At 39.6% G+C, this 21,353-nt stretch overlaps 1 protein-coding gene across 1 annotated transcript; it reads right to left on the bottom strand.

Annotated features, from left to right (window-relative positions):
- Window positions 1-373: 373 nt before the first annotated feature.
- On the bottom strand, window positions 374-19,508 carry LOC143850148 (zeaxanthin epoxidase, chloroplastic-like). Its single transcript, XM_077359439.1, has 10 exons — window positions 18,858-19,508; window positions 7,749-7,911; window positions 7,100-7,174; window positions 6,928-7,028; window positions 6,651-6,766; window positions 5,645-5,856; window positions 5,364-5,455; window positions 5,058-5,172; window positions 4,787-4,890; window positions 374-646 (listed from the first exon to the last, which is right to left on the bottom strand). The coding sequence occupies exons 1-10, from the start codon at window positions 19,286-19,288 to the stop codon at window positions 637-639; spliced, it is 1,419 nt and encodes a 472-aa protein (XP_077215554.1). The 5' UTR covers window positions 19,289-19,508; the 3' UTR covers window positions 374-636.
- Window positions 19,509-21,353: the final 1,845 nt, after the last annotated feature.

Below are 21,353 nucleotides of genomic sequence, written 5' to 3'. Positions count from 1 at the left end.
ACTATTTAACTGTGGGCCAACAAATGAATGGTTTGGATCAAACTATGAAGTGGCCCACTATAACTTTTTTGAAATACCGGACTTCACACACATACAGCATATAGAATCTCCTTCAGTAATATACTGAGGTGGATGTAATAATTCACCATCATCGTGTAAATATGGAGATTTCACTCACAGAAATGCACACAACCACCTACCTCAGTGGAAACTTCTAATCTGTGGAAACTTTCTTGATGAGTGAACTATTTGTGGAAACTTTCTTGATGAGTGAACTATTTAAATGGCAGAAATCAAAGTGTGGAGCATTTGTTGTGTAGGATTTTTGGGTGATGCCAAATCATAGCAGGGCCCATGATGTGAATGGTGTGGATAATAAAGAAAAATGGCCTCTTAGAACCTTTTCCCATCAATTGTTATTCCTTAGCTATACTTTATCAAGCCACATCCCTTGCTTAGAAAGGATATGTAACAATACACACAATAATATGTTTACAGTTCATCCTCATTCTTCTTATCCAAGACATTTAGCAATAAAATTTTCTGACCAAGCACTTTGAACGCACCAACACTCAGCAGTAGATGATAAGTCTTCAGCTTCATAAAATTTATTTGTCCTTTGGGTCCTCTCACCAGTCACCACAACCTTCGAGAAGAGCCACATGACAAAGTTTATTAATATCAGGGGCATTCTAATAAAAAGGAAACCAAGAGTACGTAATCTTCTATGTTGAGTAGTTGTCACATATTTATTGCATCTACCAAGCATGTCTTGCATATTAGGGTTCTTTGGATGTAGACTCATATTGCAATTGGGCCTTTTTAATTGTACATTGTGTTATTAGAGAGTTACTGTGTCATCAAGGGTATTTTAATAATTTTGTCTCTCATTCATGTATATAAGTGATGTACTCCTCTTATACGTACCTAGATGGGTCCCACTTAGTGGAATAGATTAATTAGATATTTTAGTGAATAAGATCATATCTTGATATATTTAGTAGTTAGTTTAGATTAGGATAGTCTCTAATTAGCTATTTCTATTCTTATAATAAGATCTTTCTACATCTTTCTATGTTTATCATTAAGTGCTTTATATAAGCATATGTTATCATTAATGAAAAGGAATGAAGAAAATATCTTAGAAATTGTGTCTTGAGCACAAGGGAGGACTGATCCTTCCCTCGAAGTGGATCAAGAGGCTGATCTTCCCTCCAAGAAGATCAATCACGTTACGTCGGGTTCGTAACATCCTCTTAGTTGAGGTAGTGAAAGCATAAGCATAGGGTGACATTCTGCTCAGCAGCATTTGTATTAAAATGAGAGAAGATAGACAGAAATGTGACCATCATGACACCTCTTAATATAAAACTTATGTAAGATAATAAGCTAACGTCATAAATGTTACTGAACAGAATGACTTCTCCCAAGGCTTCATGGAATTCTGTCATTCCCTTGGTATCTTACAAGAATTTCACCTAATCCTATACACCATCTCATACTGAGAAAAAGCATCGCCATATGACCGAGGCTGGATTGCCTATAATGTTTCATTCTGGTGCTCTGAAGCACTTCTAGACGGAAACCCACAATGTCAATCTGCTTCCTTCTATTACTCTTGGCCATTAGACACCCCCTTATGCTCTCATTGGTCAACATTCTGATCACTGATTTCTCGCTGTATGATTGGATATGTTAATGCTCTCATTGGTCAACATTCTGATCCCTGATTTGTATCTTTGTTGGGTAGTCATGAGCACATAGGTGATCAATGTTCCCTCCAAGAAGATGTCTCACGCTATGTCTCCCTCAATAAAGGTCAGTTCTATGATCCTCTAGACATTGGGAGTGAGCTTAGCCATCACACCTTTCCTTTCATACACAGCTCGGGATTCTAAAGTCTTATGAGAGGTTCATACCTGTCTGCACATACATAAGCACGCTCTTCCAGCATAGGCAATGAGTATTAGTGAACCCTCTTCTTTCACTGACTCTATCTCAAGTGACTGATGGATGGAAGCCATGATCGATGGATGAGTGCCTTGTACAAGACTGATACCTATAATTTTCCCGTAAGGTAAGAACATCGTTGGATATAAGTGGATTTACAAACTAAATAAAAGGATGATGGTACATAGGTAGGTACAAGGCTCAACTATAGCAGAAGGACATAATCAACAACATGGGGTAGATCATGACAGTACATTTATCCTGTCGTCAAGATCACTGTTCGATTTATTATAGCCTCGGAAAATATTTTTGGTGGTCTCTATCACAAATGTATGTCAAGAATGCATTTTTACGTGGAGGGCATGAGACAACAAACAGAGGGAACTCTGTGTGCATACTAAAAAAAGCGTGTATGAATGAACTTGAGAAAGCTTCTTGGGCATGGCTTGATAGATTCCATTGAGGACTCAAGAGAAATCAGTATCAAAGGAGTCAGATGGCTTGTTCACGAGACACTCATTCAGGAATGGCACTCGCTTAGTTTATGTTGATGACATTGTAATTACTGAAAATCATGTTGAGGAAATAAAATGGATGAGAGAGAGCTTGAACCAAGATTTCGATATGAAAGATATTAAGGAATTGTTCTAACTTCCTGGGTGTTGAGATTGAGCGGACCAAGAGGTGACAATGACCAAAGAAAATATGTAACAAATCTTCTTAACAGGTTTAGAATGATGAATTGCAAGCCAGTAAGCACAGATGTAGTTTACAATAAAAGGATGATAGGTAAGGAAGGGTAGAAAAATAAAAGATCCTCTCGTGTATCATAGTATGGTAGGTCCTTTTCACTTTTCTGTATCTTACTTTCACCACACTTGCATATGCAGTAAATCAGTTCTATCAGCATCTGCATGATCCTAGAGACGAGCATTTATAGGCAGTGAAGACAATTCTAAGAGGAAAAAAAATAATAACCATGGCTTATGGCTTATTTTATGAGAGGATCTAGGACAAAGAGGTTGTAGAATATTCTGATGCAGAATGGCAAGAGATCCAAACACGAGGTGGTTGTTACAGGTTTCTGTGTAATGGTAAGTGGGAGTTTGGCTTCCTATAGAAAGAAGTAGAATAGATTAAATATATCCACTGAAATAGGAGAGTACAGGGCCATGTCATCCATCATTTCAGAGCTTACATAGATGTGGCATTTGCTACAAGAGCTTCATCACAGGTCAAGCGTGCATAACCTTTCTTATGAGAATCAAACTACCATTAAGATGTCTCTCAACATCTAGGATTCTGTTTTGTTTCCTCCAGAATGAACGGAACATTCTGTTCCATGTTGGAAAACAGAGCAAATCACCAAACAAATCTTTCTACCCAATAATCTGGTCTGATCGGGTCAAAATCCAGATGAAATAGGGCAAAATTTCCTTGTTCCAGATGGAATTCTCAACTCAACTCAACTAAGCCTTTGTCCCAAACTAGTTGGGGTCGGCTAATGAATCCTTTAGAAAATTTTCATGAAGAAGTGAAAGGATCTACCCAGCTCAAATTGACTAAGTCTAATCCTGACACTAGTGGTTTGTTCCACGTGGAATAAACCAAAAAAATGGGAAATATTCCAGATTCATCATTTTGAGGCATTTTTGGGATTTCCATTTTTACCACTGTTTAGTGGCCATTTTGTGTTCATTTGAAGGGCATTTGGTGTCTTTTAAGTTTTAACCTTCCCAAACAAATGGAGGGTTAAAAATACAACAAATCCCTCCTTTTTACACTTTTGAAAAATCCATTTCTTCCATATAATCATACCCAAAGCTTGAATTCTTTTGACTAATTAAAATAACAATTCATCAGTCGGTGGTCTTTTTTTGGAAGAGAACACAGGAATTACCTATGTACAAAACCTAGTGCTTTAAGCAAGGACCCAGCATGTTGAGATCGACTTCCACTTCATGTGGGAGAAAGTAGAGAAGGGTGAGGTCACTCTAGTGCAGGTTCCTCGTTAAGGACAAAGTAGCAAATGTGTGCACCGAAGGTCTGACCACAAAGCATCACAATTACTTGATTGACAAGCTGAAATGTTCCAATGAACATAACTACATGAGAGGAGCGTTCGAGAGTCCTTGTACTTCATTAATATATAAGTGATGCAATATCTCTTATTGGGGTAATGATAATACACACTCAATGATTTGGGTCTCCATCTTCTTCTAGGTTCATTTCCATAGTTCATTACTTCTTTAATGTCTTTTCTTTCACCCTGACAGGTGTTTAGTCCTTTTCAAGCTATGTCAAAATCAGTCAACTGATGTCTTATGCAAAGCAACTGGAAAGATAGATCCATCCATAGATTTGTAAGTTCGGAATGAGAGTGCACTTTTCGGCTTCAAGGGAGGTTCATGTTATTCAAGTTTGTTGTTTTCACTTTTTGGAAGAGCAGCGGGATGACTTATCACATGAATATTCTTTCTCTGTTCTGTAATGACTGTACCTGATGCTGGTATGTTAGTGGCTGTGATCCATTTCTCCAAACCAATGATAATTTGTATTGTTTTGAAAGTTTCTAGCACTTTTTAGGCTGTTAGTTTCTGCATATGCTAGCATTTTATTTATTAATTGAGTCTGACTGGGTTTAGTATCATGTGAAACTGGTTTCTCTCATGTCTCTAAGGTGTGTAAATTTGTATGACATAAATTTCTATTTCCTTGCCAAAGAAAGATTGCAAGTTTCTTGGAATTTCAGTGGCAGATGTAGTTAGGTGAAAAAAATTTGATTGTATCTATATCCTCCATGATCCAACAGGTAGATATTATAAAAGAAGCTCACCCGTGACCTGCTAATAACCAAGTCATAAACCTTGGCATCCCAAGCATAACAAATAAGCGTCCTACGAGTAAACCCGGATGGGGTATCCGCAGCTTTGTCAGGAACTGCAACAATGAAATGCCATGCCCTCAGTAAACAGAAAATTGGATGCCTACCAAAGTTAATAATTCCAAAGCATTAATTTACTTCATGCTAGACTCTTAAAGAGAGATAAACAAAGTAAAGGATGACATGAAAACTTTTCAGAATAATACAAGAACAGAAAACTTACAGAGAGACTGCCCGACCCAAAATTCATATAAGGTTGGTATGTAGAAGCCATTTTTGATGCCATTCGAGCAACTGCATGCACTTTACTTACACGAATAATCCTTTTCCTCTCATATCTAATCAGGAAATCAACGATATAGGTTAAGCAGCACTCAGTCACCAAATTTCGAATATTAATATGGATAAGTTAAGATACCTTTCAAAAAAAATATGGATAAAGTTAACATTGAACCAGATGAATACATTGTTCTACTTCTATACCCTTATTGTAGCAGCAACCATATGGGTGATGCTCACTAAGTAATACCTTTTAAGAGCAAACGCAAGTTCATCTGAAATTTGACAATAAGAGCCTCTCTCGGAAGCTTTCTCAAGCTCAACTACAAGTTGATAACAGTCCTGCATACATTTTTATAGAGTAGAATAAAAGAATTTGACAACAGATTTTTTTTTTTTTTGGAATAACTATGTACATTAGGAAATCCTACTATCTACAAAAACTGGGTCATATGTTTTTTTTTTTTTTTGGAAAAGTGAAACCAGGGTCATATGTTGGTTTTACATGAGTGGAAAATGCAAGTAACATACCTCAATTGCCATGCAACCACCCTGACCTAGATTTGGCTGCATTGCATGGGCAGCATCACCTAATAGTGTCACACGCCCCTTTCCCCATGTGTATATCATGTCTCTATCATAAATATCCCTTCGTAGAATCATAGGTTCTGGTGTTACAGATAATAGAGTAACTACTTCAATGCACCAACTGCCAAATAGTTCTAGAAGCCTCTTCTTTTTACCTGCAACTTTCAATGATATAAATGTTAAATTGATTTCTCTAGAAAGCGAACTTTCCAAGCAGTTTATTAGATGAGGTTAAACTTAAGTCGTACACTTGATATTGGGAGGCTAGTAATTGCAACATCCTCATCATCTTCCTCTGCAACTTCATTCATTGGTGCCATATGGAACCAATCTCTTGTAATACTAACTGTATTCTTTCTAGATTTTCCTTTTTGAAACCTTCCAAAAGCTTTGCAAATCTCTATTTTACATCTAAAAGAACATTCTTACATGATGTTACTTCGCCCGGAACACCCGCTAGATGTTCTTTTAATGGGATAAGACCTCCACCCGATATAATCTTACAGCAAAATGAGCAAATGGTTTTATTTCTTCGACTTGACACTAACATACCATATGCCCATGCCAGGTCAACCCATCTAGTGAAGGCGGAACCAATAGGCAATACTTCTTCGGAAGGGACCCAAACTCATTTTGGGAGAGAGATTTAATAAAAAAAAATGGAGGCAAAGAATCCTACTCTTTGTGTAGAATGCGATGGAAGAAAATATTGAACAGGTATATTGCAAAAGGAGAAAACCAACTAAAAATCAATTCGTGAACCAACATAGAATGATATAATTAATAATGGAGTTAAAAATACCACGGAACGGGGACATTATGATAAACAAGTCAGTAAAATAGCATAGATGGTGTAATAAAGACGTGTGAAGCTAATATCAGAAAAAACAACAAAGCAAAGTTTACAAATTCTCCCAATAGAGGATAAAGGACAGAAGAATTGGCATGCCTGAAGGAGGATCAGCGTTTCCATGAGGCTCCTTATGGAATGCATACCATTGCATCTTTCCATCACCAATGTCAGAAGCAACAAAGTACTGATTGAAACCTAAAAACACTCGATACCTTTGAAGCAAAACACCAAAATTGCATGTTAGCTAAAAATATTCCCTGGAATGAATAACTCTAATTAAGAGTATATGTTATCCCAAGCAAAATTATTTCAAGTGGATATTCTTTTACGCTGGAGGAAAATATTCCAGTAGCTGCAAATAAATGAGCAATACCCAATGGTGGTGATATATGGTGGAACAAAGTCCACTAATCCACTGTAGCATGTAAAGCTTGAATACTGTGCTTCTTTCCACCCAAATAGTGTTGAGCGTACCTATAGGCTAAATGAGTTTAATAAAAATACATTTGACAATATAAATGAGAAATAAAAAATCCAAGGTTCACCTTTGACCATATTCCATCTGCCCCAACTAAAATATCACCTTCATAGTGGCGTCCATCTTCAAGGATGACGGTGACCTGATCAAGGAAATAGCCTGAATGTCAATCCGCTGCCATACAATATGCACCATGTTACATGGCTTCTTCTAAATGGGAGACGAATACATGCCGGACACGTCTCGTATTCCAATTCTTCAGGTTTCTTTGAGACACTTTTAGATCTATTTTATCTGTTTTTTTCTGAATACTATTACCATTACTTTGCAATCACCGCATATTTTGAGTTTTACCCATCCTAATAGTAGGTTTCTTAAATGAAAATAAAATATTATATCTACTTAGCATATTAAAAATTTTAATATATTACTTGTTATAACCAAATTATTATGTAAAAATAAATAAATTTGAGAATTGATTAAAATATTTTGGTGAATCCATGAATCGTTCTTTTTGGAGGTTTGTTGAAACACTCAATACCCGTGTCGGATTCCAACACTCGTATCCGTACTGATGCAACATGGAATATGCGAAACCCAATTGCCAGGATATAAATGAGTTGTTTGTTTTACCATTTTATCCTACACCTTATCAGATCAGATTCAAACTTCAAATTCAATTGAGTCACGGAAACAGAAAAATTAGTCATTCTAACCTTATTAGAATCTTCCTTGAAATCCACAACCTTAGACGTGTTATGTATCATATCAAATCCAACTGCATTCACTAAAATGTTTTGCAATCTCATCCTACAGATCACTTGAGTAACTGGAAGTCCCCTCTTTATGGCAGGGGTCAATGTATCAAACTTGGCAAACCTGCACTAGAAGAGTAAAAATATGAGCCAGTCAACTGAAGCCTGGCATATCTGAATGCTGATCTAATGAAATAGAACTTTTATTAGGTTCTCAGATGTTAACAAAAAGTTTAGAGAGAAAAATGAATGAGTTAGGGTTAATCTCCCCCTGACTCATATCTTTATACTAAAACATAAAGGAATGTACAAAGTCCTAAATGCCCTGAGGCAAGTTACATATTCCCCCTCAAGCTGGAATGTAGATATCATACATTCCTAGCTTGTTACATATATCACTCAATTTTGAGTTATTTAAGGACTTTGTAAACATATCAGCTAATTGGTCCCCTGACTGAGTAAACACAGTGCAAATCTCTCTTTTCTGGATTCTTAGACAGATAAAATGGCAATCCACTTCAATATGTTTGGTGCGCTCATGGAAAACTGGATTGTTGGCAATGTATATTGCAGCTTTGTTGTCACAATAAAGCTGCGAAGGAGAAGATGAAATGAAGCCAATCTCAGAAATAAGTGAACGTAGCCAAATAAGTTCCGTGCTTGTCTGTGCCATTGCCCTGTATTCAGCCTCTGCACTGGACTTAGCTATAACATCCTGCTTCTTACTCTTTCATGAAACAAAATTGCCACCTACAAATGTACAATACCCAGTGGTGGACCGTCTATCTGCTGGAGATTCAGCCCAATCTGCATCAGAGAAGCCTTCAACTTTCATATGACCATGTCTTTTGAACAGCAATCCCTTCCCTAGAGCCCCTTTCAAATACTTGAGAATCTGTATCACTGCAGCCCAGTGAAAAGTACGTGGAGAGCTCATATACTAACTGACAACTCCAACAGCATATGAAATATCTGGCCGAGTCACCATGAGATATATAAGTTTACCACAAGCCTGCGATACCTGCCAGGATCTCCAACAACTCTCATTCTTCTGGAACGAGTTCCACATTAGGATCCATGGGTGCAGAAGCTGGTTTAACTCCAAGATTGCCTGTTTCTTTTAGCAAGTCAAAGACATACTTTCTCTGTAATAGGAACAAGCCTCTAGAAGAACGAGCAACCTCTATCCCCAAGAAATACCTGAGCTGACCCAAATCCTTAGTAGAGAATTCCTTTTGTAAGAAGTTTTTCAAACGATGTATACCTTGTGAACTGCTCCCTGTGATGATTATGTCATCCACATAAATTATCAACAAAATACACCCAGCTGAAGAGTGATAACTTAAGACTGAGTGATCCACTGCGCATTGTTTCATGCCAAAGCGCATGATTGCCTCACCGAATCTCCCAAACCACGCACGCGAAGATTGTTTGAGGCCATAGAGTGACTTGCGTGGGCGACACACATAGGAGGAAGTCTCCCCCTAAGCAACAAACCCTGGTGGTTGCTCCATATACTCCTCCTCAGTCAGGTCGCCATGGAGGAAGGCATTCTTCACATCCAGCTGATGAAGGGGCCAGCTATGATTAATAGCAAGAGACAGGAGCACACGTACAGAGGGAATTTTCGCAACTGGACTGAAGGTCTCAGTGTAGTCAACACCAAAAGTCTGAGTGTATCCTTTCACGACTAACCGTGCTTTTAAGCGCTCGATAGTACCGCCAGGGAGGTATTTGATGAAGAAAACCCACTGACAACCAACAGGACGGGCACCAGGGGGTAGGGAAACTAGATCCCATGTATCATTACTATGAAGAGCGCCCATTTCTAGGTTCATAGTATCACGCCAGCCAGGATGTTTAAGAGCCTTAGTCACTGACTGTGGTAAAGACATAGAAGACAAAGAGGAAACAAAGCTCTGGAAGGTACTAGTGAGCTTATCATAAGAAACAAAATTCGAAATAGGATGTGCAGTGGAACGGGATCTCGTATGAGATGCAATAGGAGAATCAGAAACAACAGGGGAAGGCGGAAGAGAAGATACCTGAGAGCGGGAGAGAGGGATAATCGGCTCAGAAGATGATTGTGTGAGAGGAGGTAAAAGAGACCTATCTGTAACTTGGCGCTGCTGATACTGCTGTGTAATTTTAGGTGGAGCTGGCTTCTCCAACAAGGCAGAAGAAGTAGAATCTGCAGAAGTTGGCTGCACGGAAACAGAAGATGACGAAAGAGAAGCAGGTAGATTTGGTAAGAGAAGCGAGACCTCGGACTCGAGAGAAGGGGAGAAAGATTTCGCGCCATGTTTGAAGAATGCCTCAGACTCAAAGAACGTAACATCGGCTGAGACAAACCAGCGACGCAGACGAGGGCTATAGCAACGATAGCCTTTCTACGTATGGGAATACCCCAGAAAGACACAACGCTCAGATCGGGGATCGAGTTTGTCATGGCCAGGTCCAAGGTAATGAACAAAACAAATGCATCCAAATACACGAGGTGTCAGAGGAAACTGTTCCTTACCAGGAGATAAAATCTTGAAAGAAGAAGCACCCTCTAAGACGGAGGAAGGAAGGCGATTTGCTAAGAAACAAGCCGTGATAAGGGCATCACTCCAGTATGCCTTAGGAACACTCATCTGAAAAAGAAGAGTGCGACCTACTTCAAGCAAATAACAAAGTTTCCTCTTAGCAACACCATTCTGTTGAGAGGTGTACGCACATGAAGACTGATGTAGAATCCCATGTTGGGAGAGATAGGATTGAAAGCCATTAGTATCAGAAAAGTATTCTCTAGCATTGTCAGTACAAAGACATTTAATATTGCAATTATATTGAGTCCTAATTTTAGAATGAAATGTGCGAAAAGCAAAGAACACGTCAGATCTACTTTTCAGTAAATATAACCAGGTCATGCGTGAGAAGTCATCAATAAACACAATAAAATACCGAAAGCCAGTACAAGACGCGACCCTAAAGGGTCCTCATACATCAGAATGGACTAGACACTCGACTAATGACCCAGGAAGGAAACGACACACGACGGTGTTTCCCGAGTTCACATGACTCGCACTGAAAACTAGAAAAAGGTCCGGGAACCAGAGAAGTTTGCTGCAGCCGCTGAAGTGAAGGATGCCCCAGGCGACAATGCCACTGAAATATATCCACAGAGCATGTAAGACAGTAGGCGGTCGACAGTCAAGACGATAGAGTCCATCTACGTCACGACCTGTTCCAATCGTCTTCCCAGTCGAGAGATCCTGAAACAAGCAGTAAGATGGGAAAAATGAGACAGAACAGTGAAGAGATTTAGTAATTTGGCTAACTAAAAGTAAACTAAATGGTGATTTTGGTACACATAAAACAGAAGATAAGGTAAGAGCAGGATGATGGGAGATATGACCAACACCAGTGATAGGTGTAGTGGACCCATCAGCAAGGGTGATAGACTGAGAGGGAGACGAGAAGGAGCGAAAAGAATGAAGCTGAGAAGAGTTACCAGTCAGGTGGTTGGATGCGCCAGAGTCAATGATCCATGACCTTGAGCTAGATAGAAGGGTAGTGGGTGAACTACCTGGCTGAGTGAAACCTGCAAAGGAAGGACGATAACGCATGGGCGTAGTGGTAGATTGAATTGAGGCGGCAAAAACAAGCAGCAGATGGCTTGTTGTAGAGATAGCAGCAGGTGGCTCTCTCATAGAGGGTCAAAAGAGCAACAGGTGGCTCTAGTGGAGGTTCTCTAAAAAGCAACAATAAGCAACCAAATTTTATTCCAATAATGATCAAAACGTTTTACAATGATGCCTATTTATAGGCTTTTGAAAAGACTAATCCTAATCCTAATCATACGTTAATTAATTTCCTACTCTAAAGAAACTTCCCAAAATAATAAAACTCCTAACCTCAATCAAATTCCTAAAAATTCTCTAACTAAATCTATATAAAAGTGAAACTATTAACTAATTCCTTTTCTTGGACGTCACATCTAAAGAAAATTGCTAAAATTACTTAAATCATTGCTAAAATTACTTAAATAAAATCTTAAATAAAATCAAACTAAAATAGGACTATCTTGAAGATTAGTCATCAATGTGGACCATTGATTTGAGCGCCGCATAATATCTTCTGAGTAGAGGAATTCTGACAGTCCGATCAAGTTTCTAATGATCTTGACCGTTGATCTTCTTGAGTGCGCAAGATGCACCTGCATCAGACCCCCCTTTCTTGAAAAGAGCTCGACCACGATTTCAGATCAAAGGATATGTTAGCACTCTTTGCTCTAACTTGTAATTGGAGGCTTTTCCAACAGATTAGATACTTCCACCTGGTGGCAAGTGTAGGCAAACGATGGAATTTGATTTGAGTGGAAAGCTTGCCCTCGCTATGTTCATCTAACCTTGTTTGCGAAGGAAGAAAGTAGCTCTTGCTTTTGTTGGAATCAAGGGCTTTGAGCTCGTTTCAATCAATTCTTCATCAGCATCCTTATCGATTTTGTCTTCTTCCTCCAAGGAATCCTCAAGGAGCGGTTCTTTTGGCATCTGTGGATCTTCAGGGATAGATGGAGATTGTGCTTTGCTCAAACTATGTTCACCAACACGCTGGTCTAATCTATCAACCATCGCCTTGACTTGCTCAGTAAGGGTGTCGATCTGAGTTTGAAACTTTTCATCGCGAACCCGTTGTTCTTCATCTCGAGTCCGTTGTCGTTCTTCCATATCACTTATAATTTTAAACATCTTGGCGATTATATCTGCTCGTGATAGAGACATGGTGACCACTAATATTTTTCTGACCCAAGATTACAAAAGAGATAGAATCCTTTGCTCCCTAAGCTTTGATACCAAATAACGCATGGGCGTAGTGGCGGATTGAATTGAGGCGGCAAAAACAAGCAGCAGATGGCTTGTTGTAGAGATAGCAGCATGTGGCTCTCTCATAGAGGGTCAAAAGAGCAACAAGTCGCTCTAGTGGAGGTTCTCTAAAAAACAACAATAAGCAACCAAATTTTATTCCAATAATGATCAAAACGTTTTACAATGATGCCTATTTATAGGCTTTTGAAAAGACTAATCCTAATCCTAATCATATGTTAATTAATTTCCTACTCTAAAGAAACTTCCCAAAACAATAAAACTCCTAACCTCAATCAAATTCCTAAAAATTCTCTAACTAAATCTATATAAAAGTGAAACTATTAACTAATTCCTTTTCTTTGACGTCACATCTAAAGAAAATTGCTAAAATTACTTAAAGCATTGCTAAAATTACTTAAAGCAAATCTTAAATAAAATCAAAATAAAATAGGACTCTCTTGAAGATTAGTAATCAACGTGGACCATTGATTTGAGCGCCGCATAATATCTTCTGAGTAGAGGGATTCTGACGGTCCGATCAAGTTTCTAATGATCTTGACCGTTGATCTTCTTGAGTGCGCAAGATGCACCTGCATCAGAGAACTGAGCCTCAGACGCTGCAACTCCTCATAATCGGCAAGGGATAATGTATAGGTGGAATCCGCTGGCGCAGGAACAGAAGCAAAGGGAGCGGAATCTGAAGCAGAAGCAGTAGTAGCACCCATGTGAGCCGAGCGTGCCTGACGAAGCTCGGGATGCAGGGTATAGCAATGGTCTATATAATGTCCCTCGCGCTGATAGTGAGTGCAAAAAGAACGGCCGCGGCCACCACCAGAACGACCACCACCATGGCCGACACGGCCAAGACCACGACCAGAGGAGGCCCCACCACGAGGCAGACGAGTACTGCCATCATAGGTTGCGAGAGCAGAACCATCAATAGGAACAGATATGACCGGATCACAAGGAGAGCACTGCTGGACGCGGGAGTAAATCTCAGTAAGGGAAGAAATATCGCCAGAACCGATAATCTGCTAACGAAGATGCATGTACTCTGGACCCAAACTCTCAAGGTACTGCACAACACGGATATGATCCCTCTGACGGGCAGCCTCTGTGAGATCCGTGGTAAGCGGCATGTAAACATCAAGATGCTGACATAGGCCACCGAATTGGCTGTAATGGGTGGCAAGAGGGAGATCACCACGTCGGAAATGCACCCACTCAGAATAGGTAGAGCAGATCCGACTATTGTTTGCAATGCCAGAGTAAAGAAGAGTAACCTGATCCCAGATCCGTTTCGCAGTAGGTAGAAGCATCAATGGCCCAGAGACGTGAGGGGCCATACTCTACCACAGAAGGGTACAAACAAGAGCATCCTCCTGTTCCCATCGATCAAAGGTGGGATCCGTCTTAGGAGGAGGATCACGACGAATGACGTGGGCTTTCCCACGGGCAATAAGATACTTCTCAACGGCTGCTTTTCAAGTAACGTAGTTTGTCCCATCCAACTTAACAGTAGTGATCTGTGGGAATGATCCATCAACGGAGAGAGATGATGACGAAGAAGACGCCAAAGAGGGTGTCGGACGAACAGTAGGAGCCACTCCTGTGGAATGATGGTCAATCACCTCCTCCATAACAACAAGCAAGAAAGAAACACACAACCCAAACCAAGACGAATAACAGTAGATAACTGAATAGGTAGGCAAACTAGGACACGCCAAGAAAGCTAGACACGGCTCCAAGAATGATGGTCATCGACGAAGCTTGACAAGACGGAAGCCATGGGGCACAAAGAGGAGCCACAAAGACAAACAAGAATCAAAATAGAATAGGAGATGAAGATCTAACACATAGTAAGAGGGAGAAAAGAGTTTTAGGTTTTACAGAGGGAGAGGAGGAAGAATGATGTGGGTTGAAAAACTTGGGGGGGCTTACCTGCAAACCCAGGAATTAGGGGCTGAAAAAAAAATCACAGGGGCGGGGTGGATCGCAGCCCTAGAAACAGATTTCCGGGAAAGTGAATATTTGGGGGGGGGGGGGGGGGGGTCAGAAAATATTTTCCGGGAAAATTTTGGGGGTGCAAATCTAAAATCAGGAAAGATTTTCCTTGGGTGGGTGGGTGGGGCCGGGAGCTGCGGCTGCCCCGTGGGGGTGGATAGGTCGGGATGTGCTGGTGCCTGCAAGGGGCAAGCAGAGAGAGGAGCAGGAGGGATGCGCAGCGAAAGAGAAGATGGTGGCGGAGGAGATGAAGGGAGGGGGGAACGACTCCTTCTCAAGAAGAAAAAGACAGCATACCGTTTTGCCTAAGATGAAAGTTTGGCCGGAGTTGGGGTTAGGGTTTTGCAACGAGAGGGAAGGGGGTTTCGGCTATGTGAGGGTGGCGGAGAAGGTGAAGGCTGATAGAGAACCCTAGGGATCAGAAAACCCTAAGTCTTTGATACCATGTTAACAAAAAGTTTAGAGAGAAAAATGAATGAGTTGGGGTTAATCTCCCCCTGACTCATATCTTTATACTAAAACATAAAGGAATGTACAAAGTCCTAAATGCCCTTAGGCAAGTTACATATTCCAACATCAGAAAAAGAAGAAATTCTGGTAGGTGCCATAAGTGTTTCCCATATAGTTCCTTCAGCTCTTACCCGAACCACACGACATATGTGATGTGTTCATCACTTTATCCACTTATAGCGACCATATAATCAGAAATACATGCAGCCATCCAGGTCAACACATGCAAGTGAGCACTTCTCTGGAAGATGACTTTTTTGGGGTCATGGGAAGGGTACAAGGTATAGTCAGATATTGAATGTTGGTGCAAATCATGCACACACAATATACAGAGATGTGAACAATAACATAAAGAGTCAAAAGTTTACTCGACATGATTTGTCCTTGCAGAGAATCTACTCTAGAGAAAATTCCGAAATAGGAATGGAGGCCAGTAAAATTGCCCCAACCCAATGAGGAAAAACCAAATTTCCATGATGGTAGAAGGACGTAGAAGACTAGGCAAAAGACCACTGGAGATAAAAGCCCAACAGTGACGACCAAGCATCAAATCCAGACCACTCATGTTAATCTCAAAACAGATTCTCGATACTTGAAAACAAGGATTCGGAAGATTGCTTCCTGGAAATTCAAAAGAGGAATAAAATCACAGAGAATGGAATGGAAGATGAAAAAGTTGGGAAAATTTATATGTAGTTTTACATAAATGTATATGTGAGCTACTGATATTAGCACTACCATGTTTCTTTTGTTACTTTAATAGCGGTCAAAATTTATTACAATTCCCAAAAAGCTCTCACAAGCCAATTAAAAATGAAAAGACAATATGCATTTGTGCAATTATTAAAAGATGGTAGTGCCAATATCATTAGCCTATATGTGCAAGTGTATTTGTGTATATGTATATCCATATGCTTGAGTATACCACAAGCAAGACCATCCAAAGCCTAAGTATGTAATGCACGTGCATGCGAAAGTAACGCATGCACATGCGTACATGCATGTGTAAGTAAGTGAGTAACCAAGCAAAGCATGTGCGTGTGTGTGCGTGCACGCGCATGTGTGTCCTATCAATAACCTCACAAGAGAATTTAGATCTCGAACACACAAGGTTCTTTTTCCATCCACTCGTTTTCTCAAATCTTGTTGGATGATAAAGGTGGCAAATCTCCCCTTGCAACAGATAGAAGCTCTCTAGCTCGGCCTAGAGTTGTTGCTTTTGCTTGGACGTTCCCAACAAGAAAGATAAATACATGTGATAGACTCAAAAGAAGAAGGGTCTGATTAGCTAGTAGTTGTGCAGTATGTAGAATGGGAGAGGAAACACTTGATCTTTAATGATTCATTGCCCAATATCATGGAAAATTTGGTGCTCTGCTCTTAGAAGATTTGGTGTCTCATGAGTCAATTGAGAAGATTATTCTTAATTGGGAAGGTACATCTTTTGGGAGTGCCAAAAAAGCCCTTTGGCATCCTGTACCTTTTGTAATAGTGTGGCATATTTTGAAGGAGAGAAATAATTGAATTTTCAACGAGAAGTCTAAACCAATGGGACAAGTGTTAATGAAGATAAAAATTAAATCTAATTCATTGTGCGATGAAGAATAGCGCAATGCCTATACTCCCGAGCCCAACACAAGAAATTTAAAGGAGTTGGAGGAAAACATTTGGTAAAGAAAGCAGAGATCTATCTTATCTCATAGTTCCTGATTCAAAATGTTCATCCAGTGAGCCCCACCATGGAGATGACATAGACCAAAAACTACCCTGATTGTACAATCCTAACCACCAGATTGAAGGACTTTTCCCATTGAATTTGAACAGTTGCTCCATTGACCGAGTAGTAGGGATGTTCAATTGGAGTAATTCTGCAGCTACCAAACTCTTAGATGCAGTGACAGGGCTCAAAGAATGCATCATACAAGAGCTATGAGATAAGAACATCTAATGCAACCCAGTTAAATATTTTTAAATTTTGATAAAGGTGGTCAAATTCAACTCATGGTAGTTCTGAAATTGCTTTCTTTGGATCTAATCAGATAACATATAAACTAGTGTGTAGAAACTCTTCGACCAAAGTAAAGCTGATCGGGTCAGTGAATGATTGATGCATAGTTTTTCTTTGACTTGGGCAAGTCAAAAGAGATCCTTACTAACTCGGTAGGTTCAAAACCAAGTCGACTTGGGGGCGTCAGTGATTGATGCCGGGAGTTTTTAAGGAGTGATGTGAACTGCTGATACAAATTCAAGATAGTAAACTTGTTTAGCTCCAAATGATGAGCAGTCCAATTTCATATCAGAATTTGGACTAGAAGGGAAGAAGAACAAGAAAGGGAGTGAATTAACTTATTGTCATCCCCCTCATATTCATTTGTTCATGACCTTGAAAAAATTCGTTAAAATTAGGATTTTCCAAAAACAAAACCATGAACAGAGCAGCATTAAATAAGACATCTGTCCCCAGGTACGCAAAGTGACTATCGGTTTCGAGTGATGGAAGCAAAAAATACTATCAGTAAATATGCCAGCTAAATAAGGGCAGTATTGATATAAAAAAAAATTAGGTTAATGAAGAAAGAGATGGAAGCAAAAAATATGGCTACCAAAACGTGCCACATGATTTACAACATGAAATTTTTCAATATTTTGCAACTCTGAGAAAAAGGCTGAATAGTTCTGTTGCCAGTAAAAAATGGCAGAAAATAAGGTACACTTTCTGCTTTCACAATCTTGAGATCAAGGATTCGATCTCAGCTCTGCTACCAAGTAAGATATACAAGGGACATGATAGAAAAGAGAGTTCAACCATTGCAAAGATACAGATCTGTGTGGGTGTGTGTGTGTGTGTGTGTGTGTGTGTGTTTCTTTTTTGGTGATAAGCTTGGGATTGAAACCACAATGTTGTGGTTGCGAACCAAAGTACCTTCGAACTAGGATACATGTTCCAGCAAAAATCTAACTATTTAAATGACATTTGTAATGGAAAAAAATCTCTTAAAGACAAATTAAGATTGCAGTACCAGTAACAGCAGTCAGTTGGATACACAAGCAGGAACTAACCCTACGCATTAACATCCAAATTTATGGAAATTCTGAAACCAATTAGATAAAATCTAAAGCACATGTGGTTCTCTGAGATACTGCCATGATATGGTTTACAGAAGCTCATTGTTATTTATATGGTTACTTAAATCGTTTACTTGTGTTTAAGATCTTGCATCAATTAGATCCTCATGCCATAATTGCAAACAACTAATTGAGAAGTAAAAAAGCCACCAACTCTAAGAACTACAGCAGCAGAAAGCAAACGACTTGGCATACAAAGATTAAATCTAAGTAAAAGCTGGACCTACTTCTTCATGGAGTTTCAGTTATTTGCAATTTGTTAGTTCACCTTCTGAGAGTTCCTTTTGTAGAGACTCAATTATTTGCTTTTCTCATGACTTAGTAAAACAAAATCTTACACAAATATGAGTAATAATATCTATCCTGCGATAATTATGCAAGCATAATTTTCAATTTTAAGTGAGATGACAACAGAAAGAAAAGAAATACCAAGCATAATTTAAGGGATGCATGTTTCTAAATTTTTAGTATGGAAGTCTTAAATGATAGAGAATTACAGTTCAATGAAACTAGTTACACTAACCCACATCCTATACTTCAGGAATGATAATAATCAGGGCAAAACTGGAACAGAATTTACCAATTTCCCGTGAGGCCATCAGCGAGTCCATTAAGCCGATCGCCTGTAACACAACCAGCATTCATTACTTGCTCAAAAGCATCTTTATCTATGGCTTCCAACACTGCCAATGCATTGCTTTGGAGCTGAATTGGACCCCTGTACTGACCCTCCCCTGTTACACTGCTCAAATTCTTCTCAAAGATCTTCACTTCAAATCCTCGATTCTTCGCAGCAAGACCCAGAACCAAACCACCTATTCCACCACCAGCTATCAGAATCCTCAATTTCTTCCTCTTAACCCCCTCTAAATCCTTCTCCAATTTGGCAGAACTCTGATCTCCACATTGGATAATGGTGCTCATAGGAACAAAGTTCTTTAGTCTAAGTTGAGAAAATTTGGGAGAATATTGGTATTGGTTGGATAAACAAAGGGTTTTAGCATATGCCATGGTTCAAAGAGAATGAAAGAGAAGGGTATTGATATGTGAGGATAGTATAACATAATGCTCCTCCTAATTATAAGAATATAAGAGTAAGTGTCATGAATCCCTTAATCTTGTCACTATTCTGGTGTGAAAAACAATAGGAATGGGCTGAAAGTCAATTCATATTTCTCTCTGTTTGTAATGAATATGGAAGAAGGTAGGGGTCCAGCTAAAGGGGACACAAGTAGTGGAGAAGTAAAGAGGAGGAGGAGAAGAAGCACTTTTTCCTGTAGCCATTGAGAAGAGCAAAAACAGGACACGTTGGATTTGGACTTGTGTATCTAGGTGGCATTTTCGTAGCGAATTAAAATAGAGAACCTCTCTAACTGTTCCTTTCATCGAAAACATGTGTCACATGAACAGAGATTTGATGGTTTGTCAATTTTCTTGTCAGTGTCGTGGTTCGCGAGTCTCTCCAAATCGTGTCCCTCGCCATGCTCCACACTACAGTGTACACCGACTTCAAGGGGTGGACACACTTTGATGGGCCAAAGTAAAAGGGAGATGATAAATTCGCTCCCCCTGTAGGATAATTTGCACCCCTGACTCCCTGAGGACGTGAATTGTGGCGGACTTTAATGCTTTTTGGACCCAAATCACGTTGCATGGGGTGCGAATTTATCATCACCCAAGTAAAAACTCTTTACCATTCGGGACAGTGGCTGAGCAGGGGTACAACTTGGGTCGGGCTCAACCCAAACCCGACAGGTTCAACCCGATTTTGGCTCGGGTCGGGTTGGGTTAGGGTTGAGGCCTTGGCAACCCGACCTCCCTCTATTTTTTTCATGATTTTCTAAGAATTATGTTTTTTATCTTGCATATTTTTGTTTGGCTCTAGATTAACCCGAACCCAGCCCGATTTGGTGGCGGGGTTGGGTTAGTGTTGACAATCCTCAATCCGAGGCTCGTGTTGGGTCGGCTTAGGGTTGAGGAAATGCTATCTCGGGTTGGGTTAGGGTTGGACCCAACCCGACCCGAGTTGCACCCCTAGGCTAAGAGAGAAGCCAAAAGGGAGAAAAGCATTTGATAATGTATCTGGGGAAATGATATCAGCACAGCTATGTTTTAATAATTGCATACACCCAGCTTGTCTTTTCCTTTTAAATTGGCCTCTGAGAGCTTTTGGGAACTGAAATGACCTTTTGGACAGAGCTTTAAATACTAAAATACAAGATGAGTCATTGAAAATATCAACACATGGTTATGATATCATTTCCCTATATTCTTCTATAAATTTCTTTAGGCTACTGATATTGGCACTATCATATTTTAATTATTGCACTGATTCACTTTGTCTTTTGTTTTTAATGGCTTCTGGGAGCTTTTTAGGAATTGTAGCAACCTTTGAAAGCTAGTTATATAACAAAAGACAAGGTCAGTTAGTGCAGTTATCAAAACATGTTAGCACCAATATCAATCGCCTTTCTGTGCATCAAGGAATCAGGCTGAATGAGGCAAGCATGATTGATAAGGTAATAGTGAAAGGTGATTCATTGAATGTGGTAAAATGATTGAATGGTAACCTCTCTCATCCTTGGTGTTTTGCACACTAGATCGATGAGATTTTGGATTGAGTGGCAGGACCCTCTAGCTCCTTTCATCACGTGAGGAGGTCGGCTAATCGTGAGGCCGATAGGTTAGGTACAGGGCGTCATTGTGAGTCTTCGATTTCCTACCTCCTTGAGGGGTCTTGATTTGGCATTTTGGTTCTCTTTCTTTTTGGTTTTCCTTGTATTTGTTTTGCTTGTTGGCGGGTGATTTCTTGGGTTTCATTCCTTTTTTATATAATTCTTTGCCATTCAGAAAAAAGTATCAATCGCCTTTCTTTATTGCTATTAAATGTTTTTATGAACTAAAAACTTAGATATAATATATTAATTAGTGAGCTATACATACATGATGATGTGAAAAAGACTCAAGTTTATGAGACTGAATCATTGATTCATCCAGACATAAGTGTGTATTCATCCAGGCACGAATGTATTTATGTCAAATTATTGAAAAAGTGCCACACACGTGTATTATCTGT

The sequence above is a fragment of the Tasmannia lanceolata genome, unplaced genomic scaffold, assembly GCF_043159265.1.
Source record: "Tasmannia lanceolata isolate RefF3 unplaced genomic scaffold, GAP_Taslan_0.1 ptg000003l, whole genome shotgun sequence".
Taxonomy (NCBI): domain Eukaryota; kingdom Viridiplantae; phylum Streptophyta; class Magnoliopsida; order Canellales; family Winteraceae; genus Tasmannia; species Tasmannia lanceolata.
The sequence above is the reverse complement of the archived record's forward strand: the minus strand, read 5'-3'. Positions and strand labels throughout refer to the sequence as shown.

Coding starts and splice junctions, on each gene's coding strand:
- LOC143850148 (XM_077359439.1), bottom strand. CDS start 19,288: ATGGCATATGCTAAAACCCTTTGTTTATCCAACCAATACCAATATTCT. Junction 5,857..6,650: donor AAACGCTGATCCTCCTTCAG/GCATGCCAATTC, acceptor TGAAAGTTGCAG/GTAAAAAGAAGAGGCTTCTA. Junction 5,173..5,363: donor CTTGCGTTTGCTCTTAAAAG/GTATTACTTAGT, acceptor TTTCCTGATTAG/ATATGAGAGGAAAAGGATTA.